Raw genomic sequence first — 12,848 nt, 5'->3', positions numbered from 1 at the left:
TTTAATTGGCGTAGGTCACGAGTTGGTCATCACTATGGAGGGATCAAATAGATAAGAATGACTGCATATTATGAGCCAGTGCAGTGAATATCTAGAGACCTTTATGTCTAATAAACCGATACGCTACAAATATTATTTCTAAAATATAAAATTAACGCCAAGGAATGGCGGAAACGGCATCGTTACGGAGTCACATATACTATCCGACTATATGCAAAACAAGTCAGACAAGCGTTATGTGTTACGAAAAGTTAGCAAGGTAACCATAAAGAATATCGAATTAATGTATGGTGTACAGTCGTCCGAACTGTTTATTATGTTCCAATATTAATTTGGTTATATTACACACCAGAGGGTTAATGACTGCCAGTGGAACAGATTGTCTCTGAGGTCTCTACAACATATTATCTTTCCGATTTTTGAGTCAAATATTTGATTGAATTTTAGACCAACTTTTTAAAATCAATCTCCTTCAAATATTTCTTCAATTGCCATTTTTCACAACTGCCAAATCTATCTGTTTATTTGGTAAGTGACATTGGCAACATCTGTTCCGTTATTGAGGCAATGATAGCTACTGGATGGACTCTGAGCAAATTGATATATTACAACAGCATAGGTTATTAATGTACCAATGACCTGAAATGACAACAGAAATTTTTATAAACAGCATTTCGTCTTCTTGGAAGCACAAATATACAGATTATCACGAAGTTACTAGATTGCAAATACATTATATTTAACATACTGAACATGGACAGTTTTATTGGATGTGATGAGATGCACGTATGATAAAAAATCAATACGTACTGGCCATTGAATTCGTCAGGTATTTATGGGTAGAAAGGGGCAAAATCTGTCTCATATAGTTCCAATTACTATATAATTTACTCAATTTAGTTGAAACAGAAAAGAAAATAAAGTTGTGCATCTTCCACGGTGCGCACAGATATCTATGTCCGAATATTCGAATAGTTATTCGAGTCGTAAGTTGCCCATCACATCTGATCTAATAAAGCTTTAGATTCCAAGATACCTCTTGGCATACCTTAGTAGTGACCAGATAAATTGAATTACTTAGCTCATCCTGCACCAAAAAATAAAGATGGGAAATTTTAACACCACGTTTATGCGCATAGTGCTCTCGGTCTTGCAAAACTCGATACATTGGGTCTTTAATGCATAGCAAAAAAAATGGTTGCTACTGCGTATATGACTGTGGGTATTGAACATACCTACCGTTAGAAATGTACTGCTGTCCAAAGAGAACAAACCATACACATTAAAACCGAGACAAGGTGCAAGATATCTGACAGACATTAACTGTAACTGCAATTAAAACCATATCGTTAGTTATTAGCCCTGTATTCAGTAAACAAAAACGCTTTATTAGTTATGACAAAACCGTCACATGGGGCAAGTTTATTTTGATTAATCGAAAGTTGATAAAAAGAACGATTTTCAAATCCAAAAATATCAGTCAAATATGATAAAACATAAAGATTTCGGGACTACCTTCCACATCATAATTGAATAGAAAGGGTTAACAAGACACGTTCAGTAAGTGTGAAACGAATAGCTAGCCCCTATGATTATTCAGCCGTTAAGCAATGTGGTTAAAAGCTATATACTTACAGACGATGAAGCTTTCTCTGAGAGATTTCTGTTGTTAATTTTCATGGCATATTCCACTGGTTGCTTTACCTAAAAAGAAAATAATGCTAAGTTTTTTTGAGTCATTACTATTATTTATTTTCTGATTGTACCACGGCAGAAATGTGTTCTTTAGTAGTCAGTCAGTAGTTTCATGAATTCTCTCTCAAACAAAATGTTATTGATCAATTGAATGAAATTCTGCATTATAAAGAGATCTGTCCCTTGTGCAATGATAAATATAAATAACTGCTGCAGTGCCGACGTTATGGCGAATCTTATTGAACTACTTTCAATAGAAATTTAAATCGGAATGAATAAAAGCGGGTGTGTGTGTTTTGACGGAGGTGGGTCTAACGACACTGGGTATTACATTTGAAAAAATATGAATTATAAGTACCTTATTAGCTGTATATGTTCCTAAAATCAGGATCAAAAATAGCAAATTAAATACTTGAATATTCGTCAAACCGGTATATATCATCTGCGGCCGATTGGAATTAAGTGTAATGATTCCATATAGTATTAAGCATGATACTGGAATGGAACTCGCCAAGATAGCAAAGAACAAGTGCTGTAGAAATTCATTAGCTTTGGCGATGATATCGAGTACAGCTTCATATCGAAGACGTAGTTCCTCCAGCGTCCTTTCGAGTTTGATGGATTTGTAGTTCGAGCTGTATGTGGAAGAATTTGTATTAAGAGTTGGTATAAAAGTTACGTCTTGATCGATCGCGTTCATCTGCTTCGTCGACACGTCTTCGAATGCGATTGGTAGTTGTTCGTTTCTATCTTTTGTTATTTTCATCAACTGCTTAGATAAATTATCAATCTCGGCATGAACTATGCAGCAAATTGATATGTAAAGTGCTATCTGTATTAAAGGGATGCTTGAAGCGGCATATGCACTCAGGAAGAAGTAAATAAACGTAGCAGTGGCGTAAGTAAGTGTATCGGTAGTAAACGGGTAAAAGAGATCACTTATGTCAATCCATACAACGTGTATTAAGAGACATAAACTCATTATAAGAGCTACCAATAAAACACCTAATACATAGCTCAATATAAAAATTATATGAAGTCTACGAAGAGTTTTAATGTTAATAAATTCACCATTACGCATTCTATACTCGTCCAGTTGCGATAATAATGTTGGTAAATGGACAGAGATTGAGTAGCACGAACATGTAGCTGGGTAGGCATAACCAATACTGTACACAAACATTCCAAGAGCGACAAGCAGAGAAGCTGTGTCCTGTGATCGGTAGATGACGAAACAATGTCTCAGAACACCTGACCAAATGAAGCAAGTAAATCCAAGGAAATATATCCAATAACATACTTTTTTAAACTTACCGGGTCCTTGTGGAAAATATAAACAGGTGAAATGCAAAATTCGTACAAAGTGTTTGTACAACTCATTGCTAGGTATAAAACTGTGATCGCTGGTGTCATGAATTTTAGGTGCCATGGTGACAGTGTTCAAAATCGTGTTAGTCGGGCATGTAGCTCTAATTGAAGATTAACCATACCGGATATTGTAATAGTTCAGTTACCGTCTTTGAATCCAGTGACAAAAAATCTTTCCCGCTTTCGTGTACTCTATCACATCTTTTTGCTTTTGTCTGTTCTTTGTATCCTTAGAAAAATAAAAATTATTGGCTTCTCCTTGTCCAGCAATTTCCTTTTTCTCTGTCCAATAACAAAATCACGTTTTCAGCATTTTCTCCGTCCAGTAACAAAATCACAAATCTTTGTATTTCCCCGTCCAGTTACAAAATCATACATCAATGCACTTTACTTTCCAGTAACAATGTCACAAAAATTTGTAGTTTCTCTGTCCAACTGTTAACCGATCATGTTCCTCGGTAGGCATGCACATTAAGGAATGAATCTGAGACAAAGTGCAGCATTATGTAATCATGTTACACATTTATCAAATCGTCTAGTTCTGATTATTTATTTTATGTCACCATGCAAACGCACTGATCGTTTCCATTTTGTCATTAAGTATTAAAGTAACTGTGTTTAATGGCTATATTCAGTGATGGTTGAATGTAATGAAGAACAATCATTGGTTCTGTAAATATTAGCTGATTTTTTACATGATTTTAACTGTTTATCTAACTGATGGAACATCATTTAAATATTGTTAATAACAATACAAACTCATAAGCTTCGAAAAATCAAACAGTTTTCACTTAAAATCCTATCCACTAAATATTTAGAATTGGCAATATTTGCTTTAAATAGGGCTTCTTACGTGATTCACTCATAATATCTGATACCACTATCATTTTGTTTATGCTATATTGCACACTTCACGAAAATATTGCCTGTTTCGCATGAAAAATACACAAAGCTTGTTGTATATTACTGAACAGTACACAAAGCTTGTTTTGTTTATTAAACAGTGAAATACACGAGTTTGTTGTATTTTACTAAAAGTACACAAAGCTTATTGTATTTTACTAAAGCGTACACAAAGCTTGTATTTTACCAACCGGTACGCAAAGCTTCTTGTATTTACCAACCTTGATACCAAGCTTGTTTTATTTTACCAACGCCTACACAAAGCTTGTTGTATTTTACCGACCGGTACACAAGGCTTGTTGTATTTTACCAACCGGTGCGCAAAGCTTCTTGTATTTTACCAACCTTGATACCAAGCTTGTTTTATATCACCATTTTGTACATGGAGTTTATAATGCAGTACAATGTCGATCACCAATGTTATCCCAGCTATCACGACAACACCAGCAAGTAAAACAAATACACCTTTGATATTATCCAAGAATAGGGGTTTGACTGTTTGATCTATTACTCTACATTGAGATGGGCGATTATCTTGTGGTTTCATAATTTCTTCAAGTAAACCACTGTTCTCAATTTTATCGATAAAATCATCTAATTTGGACTTCAAAAGTGATCCTTTTTGGACTGCCATGGAGTAATCAGTGCTTCGAAGATCTAATAAATGATCATTAAAGTCCAATGAACAATCGCCGTAGATTTTCAGAAGATGATGACCGTACGAAGTCAAAAACGCATACTTCCCCTGAGAAACCTTTTTCATATGTACGTTTAAGTCTGTTGAAAAGAAAAGGGGTTTGACTGTTTGATCAATTACTCCACATTGAGATGGGCGATTATCTTGTGGTTTCATTAGTTCTTCAAGCAAACCACTGTTCTTAATTTTATCTATAAAGTCTTCTAATTCCGTCTTCAAAAGAGATCCTTGAGGGACTGCCATTGAGTATTCAGTATCTAACATATCGAAAAGATTATTATTAAATTCTAGTGAACAGTTCCCGAGTAATTTCATACGTTCACGACCGTCCGCAATTACAAACGCATATTTTCCACGAGTAATCCTTTTCATATGTACGTTTATGTCTGTTGATTGAATATTAGCATCCTTCTGTGTGCGACTCTTAAATGATTTCCAAAACATTTGAACATCGACATTTTTAGATGTGTTGAGAATAATAACTTCAGACGTACTGCTCAAAACACCAATCTGCCAGCCCGGTAAATCCAAGAGGTCTTGGATAGTTTCAAAAGGTTTCACTTGTTTAGGCACAAGTGACCGTAATAAGGTTGCAGTGTAAGTCGCTGCCAACACAACAGCGAACATCAACCAAAAAGTAAAAAGAATCCGAGCAGAGGTTCCCTTTAGACGAAAATTACCTCCTTACAGAAGTAGGGCAGCTAAAACAAATTCTACAGTATTGGCAAGACGATTAAAATTTTGATCATTGGACTCTTTATTAGAGAGGAATATAAATAACAATGATACACTGATAAAGATATTATGGTGCAGAGATAGACTTTTAATTTCAAAGGTTGCGTTAAGAGAAACCACCAGACATAAACTCCTTCTTGTACAATATACCAGGTTTTGACGTTCCAAAAGGGTGAACAATATCCACTGCTTCTCGCCGATCAACAGTGGGTGTCAATGTCGCAAGCCCTAGATCGATCTCGTGACTGACGAGTTGCCCAATCAATCCGGACCATGAACCATTCGTTAGAATACCATATTCGCCATTTGTTGAATTCACAATATCGTATGTAAAATTTAAATACCGACTCATTGTATGAAGAATATTATAATAATTCTTTTCAAACGGATTGTCCGGGACTACGCCAATTATTATTTTCTGTCCGTTCAATTTGTAACGAATGTTTGGAAATATTTTTTCATCAGTTGAGGTTCCTGGAACTGATTCAAAGATATTGCCGTTCAAAGTCAGAATTCCAATACACTGGCTGCTACTGGGAATCACTACTGCTACGTTCGTTAAATTAGTCTGGAATCTGAACGTCATGGAAGGGCTACACCAGTTTGTCGGAAAGATAAGCCACTTCGATTTGGTATGAAGTAAGATTTCTGATGTCCCGGATGGTACCAACTCAGAACTGCTTCCAGTAAAAGCACATCCGGTTGCGATTAATCTTACAATGTTCATGAACTTATATAAATGCTTTCTGTATATTAACAGAAGAAAATCGTTCTCTTCGCTTCTGGATAATGAGACAACTGTAAACAGGATGTCCCCGAATCGTTCGAGTTGTGATACCAGTTCAGAGGCTTGTTCATCGGAATCACTATCGTGTACGATCACTATTTTTTCCCAGGACAACTGTTGTAAATGGTATATCACATCAGAGATTTGAATTTGTATAACTTCTGCCATTGAAGTAACTTCGGAAGAATTTGTCCCTATACATAATATTAATAACATCATGAATTTGGATGCAGTCATCTCAATATCATTCACATTACCGTAACGTCACTTACTCTAACACTTCCCGTACAATTGACCATAAACGTTCCATTGAAGAAGATTTGTTCAGCTGTCAAGGAGTGTGTGAGAACGTACCAGCAAATCAGCTTGATGCATATCCACCTTCCTTCCATCATCCAATTTATTCAATTCATTTTACAAATTGATATTCCAGGGATTCAAATTGGTTCAACCAACACAACTCATACAATGTAGTGTTCAAAGGATATATACACTCTTTCAAGATAGAGAAGTTCTAATACTGTGTTATTCAGGATAAAGACTGTTCCTTTACGTATATATATGAATAAAGTAGATTTTAGACAAAAATTGATCCGAAAATTAAGACAGTAATCATTTAAAGTTAACTCTACCTAATCGCTGCGCCATTTATTTATGATTCACAATATTTTCTCAATAGAAAATTATGGGGCTAAATCGTGCAAGACACAATAATGCAATGGTCTGAAATCACCACCATTTTAAGCAATATTGTTCACTTACCGAAAAAAATGTCACTTTTGCCTGAACATTACACAAGCCTTTTGTATTTTAACGAACAGTGCAATAAGGCTTGTTATATTTTACCAAACAGAGCACAAAGCTTGGTGTATTTTACAAAAAAAAATTACGCAAAACATGTTTGTAATTCAATAAAAGAACACCAAGCTTGTTGTATGTTACCAAACAGAACATAAAGCTTGGTGTATTTTACCAAACAGTACATAAAGCTTGTTGTATGTTGCCAAACAGTACATAAAGCTTGGTGTATTTTAACCAAACAGTACATAAAGCTTGTTGTATTTTATCAAACAGTACATAAAGCTTGTTTAATGCTATCAAACAGAACATAAAGTTTGATGTATTTTACCAAACGGTACATAAAGCTTGTTGTATGCTACCAAACAGTACATAAAGTTTGATGTATTTTACCAAACGGTACATAAAGCTTGTTGTATGCTACCAAACAGAACATAAAGCTTATTTTATGCTACCAAACAGTACATAAAGTTTGATGTATTTTACCAAACGGTACATAAAGCTTGTTGTATGCTACCAAACAGTACATAAAGTTTGATGTATTTTACCAAACGGTACATAAAGCTTGTTGTATTTAACCCAACAGTACATAAACCTTGTTGTATTTTACCAAACAGTACAGAAAGCTTGTTGTATGTTACCAAACAGAACATAACGTTTGTTGTATTTTACCAAACAATACATAAAGCGGGGTTGTATTTTACCAAACAGGACACAATGCTTGTTGTATTTTACAAAACAGTGCACAGCTTGTTGTGTTTCACTTAATTGTACTTAAACAAAAAAATTAAATTACTAAACAAAGTTTGGTGTATTATACCTCTATAAGTAGTAGTACAGCACATTTTCGATCACCAAAGTTATGCTAGCTAAAACCACACTACCAGCAAGTAAAACAAATACACCTTTGACATTATCCAAGAAAAGGGGTTTGACTGTTTGATCAATTACTCCACATTGAGATGGGCGATTATCTTGTGGTTTCATTAGTTCTTCAAGCAAACCACTGTTCTTAATTTTATCTATAAAGTCATCTAATTCCGTCTTCAAAAGAGATCCTTGAGGGACTGCCATTGAGTATTCAGTATCTAACATATCGAAAAGATTATTATTAAATTCTAGTGAACAGTTCCCGAGTAATTTCATACGTTCACGACCGTCCGCAATTACAAACGCATATTTTCCACGAGTAATCCTTTTCATATGTACGTTTATGTCTGTTGATTGAATATTAGCATCCTTCTGTGTGCGACTTCTAAGTGATTTCCAAAACATTTGAACATCGTTATTGTTAGATGTGTTGAGAAATATAACATCAGACGAACTGCCCAAAACACCAATCTGCCAGTCCGGTAAATCCAAGAGGTCTTGGATAGTTTCAAACGGTTTCACTTGTTTAGGCACAAGTGACCGTAATAAGGTTGCAGTGTATGTCGCTGCCAACACAACTCCAAACATCAACCAAAAAGCAAACAGAATCCGAGCAGAGGTTCCCTTTAGATGAAAATTACCCCCCTCCAGAAGTAGGGCAGCTAAAACAAATTCTACAGTATTGGCAACACGACTACAATTTTGATCATTGGACTCTCTATTAGAGAGGAATATAAAAAACAAGGATACGCAGATAAAAGATACAATGGTGCAGAGATAGACTTTAAATTGTAAAGGTCGAGTTAAGAGAAACCACGAATCACCCACCAGTAACTCTTTCTTGTACAATATTCCAGGTTTTGACGTTCCAAAAGGACGAATAAAATCCACTACATTGCGCCGATCTTCGGTAGTTGTTAACGACGTAAGTCCCAGATCGATCTCGTGGTTGACAAGTTGCCCAACCAATCCAGACCATGTTCCATTCGTTTGAATACCATATTCGAAATTTGTTGAATTCACAATATCGTATGTAAAATTTAAATACCGGCTCATTTCATCAAGAATATTTTGATAATTCTTTTCAAACGGATTGCCTGGAACTACGCCAATTCTTATTTTCTTTCCGTTCAATTTGTAGCGTATGTTGGGAAATATTTTCTCATCAGTCGGCGTTCCTTGAACTGATTCAAACATATTACCGTTCAGAGTCAGAATTCCTATACACCGACTGTTACTGGGAATCACTACTGCCACATTCGTTAAATTGGTCTGGAATCCTGATGTCATGAAAGAGCTACACCAGTTTGAAGGAAAGATAAGCCACTTAGTCTTGGTATTAAGTAAGATTTCTGATGTCCCTGATGGTACCAAATCAAAACTGCTATTAGCAAAAGAACATTTGGTTGCGATTAACCTTACAATGTTCATGAACTTGTATAAATGCTTTCTGTATATTAACAGAAGAAAATCGTTCTCTTCGCTTCTGGATAATGAGACAACTGTAAACAGGATGTCCCCGAGTCGTACGAGTTGTGATACCAGTTCAGAGGCTTGTTCATCGGAGTCACTGTCGTGAACAATCACAATTTTTTTCCAGGACAACTGCTGTAAAAGGTATATGACGTCGGAGACTTGAAATGTGTTTACTTGTTTAATTGAATTACCTCCGGAAGAATATGTCCCTATACACAAAATTAATAACATTGTAAATTTGAATGCAGCCATTTCCAAATCATTCACACTATCTTAACGTTAGTTATTCCTAGAATCGTTGCGTTGAAGATGATTTCTCAAGCTCCTATTGAGACTGCCCTAAATGAGATTTACGTTAATTCACCTCCCTTTTGCAAATTGCTTCAAAAACACAACGTACACAATGCAATGCTCATACGATATATACACAGGGTACACCAAACGTCATTTAAAACAGAGAAGTTCTAGTCCTCGTTGAACAATTACAATTATGACCATTCTATTATTGATGACAATATAAAAGAACAATATAACGATATATAAGATGAATAGGTCAATATCCACAACTATTAGTCACTGTAAAAAAAAGGTGCTTAATACATCAATAGTAAAGCGAGATTAGACACTATGTCATTTGATATGATTCTCACTCTTTGCCTATATATTAGCAGAAAGTCGGAATTTTCACTCATTTTATTGAATCAAAACCATGACCTGACACATAATCAATGGAAATGCGTTTTATCAAAGTTCTAAAAACGCAAAATACGTAACATTTGTTAATTATCTGAAATGTATATAATTGATTTTTGCGGCTCATAAAACACTGACCACAGGAAGGATGTATCCATCAGGAAAAAATAATACCCGTTTCCAGCCTGCTTCAGAACAGTCTAGTTAAAATGAGGCTAAACCAATGTTTCGATTTTTTATTAACTTTAATTTTTAATATAGCCGCTTCAGTTAGGGTCTAAAACGTTCGTCAGAATTTTAATTGGACTCTTTTTGGAACATCTTAAAAAAGGAACATTACTTTATGAAGATTTTTCCCACGGAAGTTTTGATTACAGATTCGGACGATCATCAGTCAGCATTAATATTCCCAAATTGGTATTGGGATTTTCAATATTTTATTTTATTGTAATGATTTCAAAATGAACTGCAGATCAATAAGTGGGAAGGCCTTCATCAGACTGGTGGTTAAAACCAAAGCAAACCTCAATTGTTAGCTGTCAACAAAGATAGTTCTATCAAGAATAGAATATTACATAATTGTCATATTTTCTAGAGCTCATACAATGCTGCTGACACATGTGCCAGATTCCAAATCATAACGGCTGGTTTACGAAATAGGGTTACCTTTGTAAAATAGGCTTTTGGGTGTATCAGCAAAATAAACCAACTCACAGGATGGAGAGATTTGTCTAGGACTCCCGAAATGAGATTTATGGTATAATGAACTAACATTAATTTTAATGGTTGAGAATTTTTGTTTCATTCAGAGAAGCTTCTGCAAGCAGTGGTCACTTCAGTCGTATCGACTTCACCGCTGCACCTATTATTTAGAATTCACAATATATGCTACGTAGTGAATTCAGGGGTTTAATCGCGTTGTCTGAAACCACCACCAAAACCACATATCAAAGTTTTGTCTGTTTTTACAAAACAATACACAAAGCTTGTTGAATTTTACCAAACAGTACACAAGGCTTATTGTATTTATAAAAGAAAACACAAAGCTTGTTAGATTTTACCAAACTTGATGGATTTTACCAAACAGTACACAAAGCTGATTGTAAAGAAAAACACATCAACAACACATGCCATAACATCAATAAAAAAAAAACATCACCGTATTGTACCTGAAGCCCGTCTATAGTGCCGCACATTTTCGATCACCAACGTTATGCCAGCTATAACCACACCACCAGCGAGTAAAACAAATACACCTTTGACATTATCCAAGAAAAGGGGTTTGACTGTTTGATCTATTACTCCACATTGAGATTGGCGATTATCTTGTGGTTTCATTATTTCATCAAGTAAACCACTATTCTCAATTTTATCTACAAAATCATCTATTTCCGTCTTCAAAAGAGAGCCTTTTGGGACTGCCAAGGAGTATTCAATATTTGGAACATTGAATAGACGGTCATTAAATTCTAGTGAACAGTCTCCGTGAATTTTCATGCGTTCACGACCGTCCGAAGATACAAACGCATACTTCCCCTGAGAAACCCTTTTCATATGTAAGTTTATATCTGTTGATTGAATATTAACATCCTCCTGTGTGCGACTCCTAAGTGAGTTCCAAAACATTTGAACATCGTCATTTTTAGATGTGTTGAGAATAATAACTTCAGACGTACTGCCCAGAACACCAATCTGCCAGTCCGGTAAATCTAAGAGGTCTTGGATTGTTTCAAACGGTTTCACTTGTTTGGGCACAAGAGAGCGTAATAAGGTTGCAGTATAAGTCGCTGCCAACACAACAGCAAATATCAACCAAAAAGCAAACAGAATCCGAGCAGAGGTTCCCTTTAGATGAAAATTACCTCCCTCCAGAAGTAGGGCAGCTAAAACAAATTCTACTGTGTCGCCAACACGATTACAATGTTGATCATTGGCAACACTAAAACTTTGATCATTGGTTTCTCTATTAGAGAGGAACATAAAGAACAATGATACACTGATAAAAGATATCATGGTGCAGAGATAGACTTTTAATTGTAAAGGTCGAGTTAAAAGAAACCACGAATCACCCGACATTATCTCGTTCTTGTACAATATTCCAGGTTTTGACGTTCCAAAAGGATGGACAAAATCTACTGCGTTGCGCCGATCTTCGGTAGTTGTTAACGACACAAGTCCCAGATCGATCTCGTGGTTGACAAGTTGCCCAACCAATCCGGACCATGTTCCATTCCTTAGAATACCATATTCGCTATTTGTTGAATTCACAATATCGTATGTAAAATTTAAATACCGACTCATTGTATAAAGAATATTATAATAATTCTTTTCAAACGGATTGTCCGGGACTACGGCAATTATTATTTTCTTTCCGTTCAATTTGTAGCGTATGTTGGGAAATATTTTCTCATCAGTCGGCGTTCCTTGAACTGATTCAAAGATATTACCATTCAGAGTCAGAATTCGTATACACCGAATGTTACTGGGAATCACTACTGCCACGTTCGTTAAATTGGTCTGGAATCTTGATGTCACGAAAGAGCTACACCAGCTTGAAGGAAAGATAAACCACTTAGATTTGGTATTAAGTAAGATTTCTGATGTCCCTGATGGTACCAAATCAAAACTGCTATTAGCAAAAGAACATTTGGTTGCGATTAACCTTACAATGTTCATGAACTTGTGTAAATGCTTTCTGTATATTAACAGAAGAAAATCGTTCTCTTCGCTTCTGGATAATGAGACAACTGTAAAAAGGATGTCTCCGAGTTGTTCGAGTTGTGATACCAGTTCAGAGGCTTGTTCATCGGAATCACTGTCGTGAAC

At 35.5% G+C, this 12,848-nt stretch overlaps 3 protein-coding genes across 3 annotated transcripts; all 3 read right to left on the bottom strand.

The window, feature by feature from the left end:
* Positions 1 to 513: 513 nt before the first annotated feature.
* Positions 514 to 3,124, bottom strand: LOTGIDRAFT_171766 (hypothetical protein; the record flags this gene model as incomplete). Its single annotated transcript, XM_009048327.1, has 5 exons — positions 514 to 639; positions 1,240 to 1,329; positions 1,636 to 1,704; positions 2,054 to 2,946; positions 3,010 to 3,124. The coding sequence occupies 5 exons, from the start codon at positions 3,122 to 3,124 to the stop codon at positions 514 to 516; spliced, it is 1,293 nt and encodes a 430-aa protein (XP_009046575.1).
* Positions 3,125 to 4,303: 1,179 nt separating this feature from the next.
* Positions 4,304 to 6,422, bottom strand: LOTGIDRAFT_171765 (hypothetical protein; the record flags this gene model as incomplete). The annotated part of the gene is made up of 2 exons (XM_009048326.1): positions 4,304 to 5,268; positions 5,549 to 6,422. The coding sequence occupies 2 exons, from the start codon at positions 6,420 to 6,422 to the stop codon at positions 4,304 to 4,306; spliced, it is 1,839 nt and encodes a 612-aa protein (XP_009046574.1).
* A 4,797-nt stretch (positions 6,423 to 11,219) lies between these two features.
* On the bottom strand, positions 11,220 to 11,837 carry LOTGIDRAFT_57081 (hypothetical protein; the record flags this gene model as incomplete). Its single annotated transcript, XM_009048325.1, has 1 exon — positions 11,220 to 11,837. A coding segment is annotated over one exon (618 nt), but the record flags the coding sequence as incomplete, so codon positions are not given.
* Positions 11,838 to 12,848: the final 1,011 nt, after the last annotated feature.

The sequence above is a fragment of the Lottia gigantea genome, assembly GCF_000327385.1.
Source record: "Lottia gigantea unplaced genomic scaffold LOTGIsca_120, whole genome shotgun sequence".
In the NCBI taxonomy this organism is placed as follows: Eukaryota; Metazoa; Mollusca; class Gastropoda; family Lottiidae; genus Lottia; species Lottia gigantea.
The sequence above is the reverse complement of the archived record's forward strand: the minus strand, read 5'-3'. Positions and strand labels throughout refer to the sequence as shown.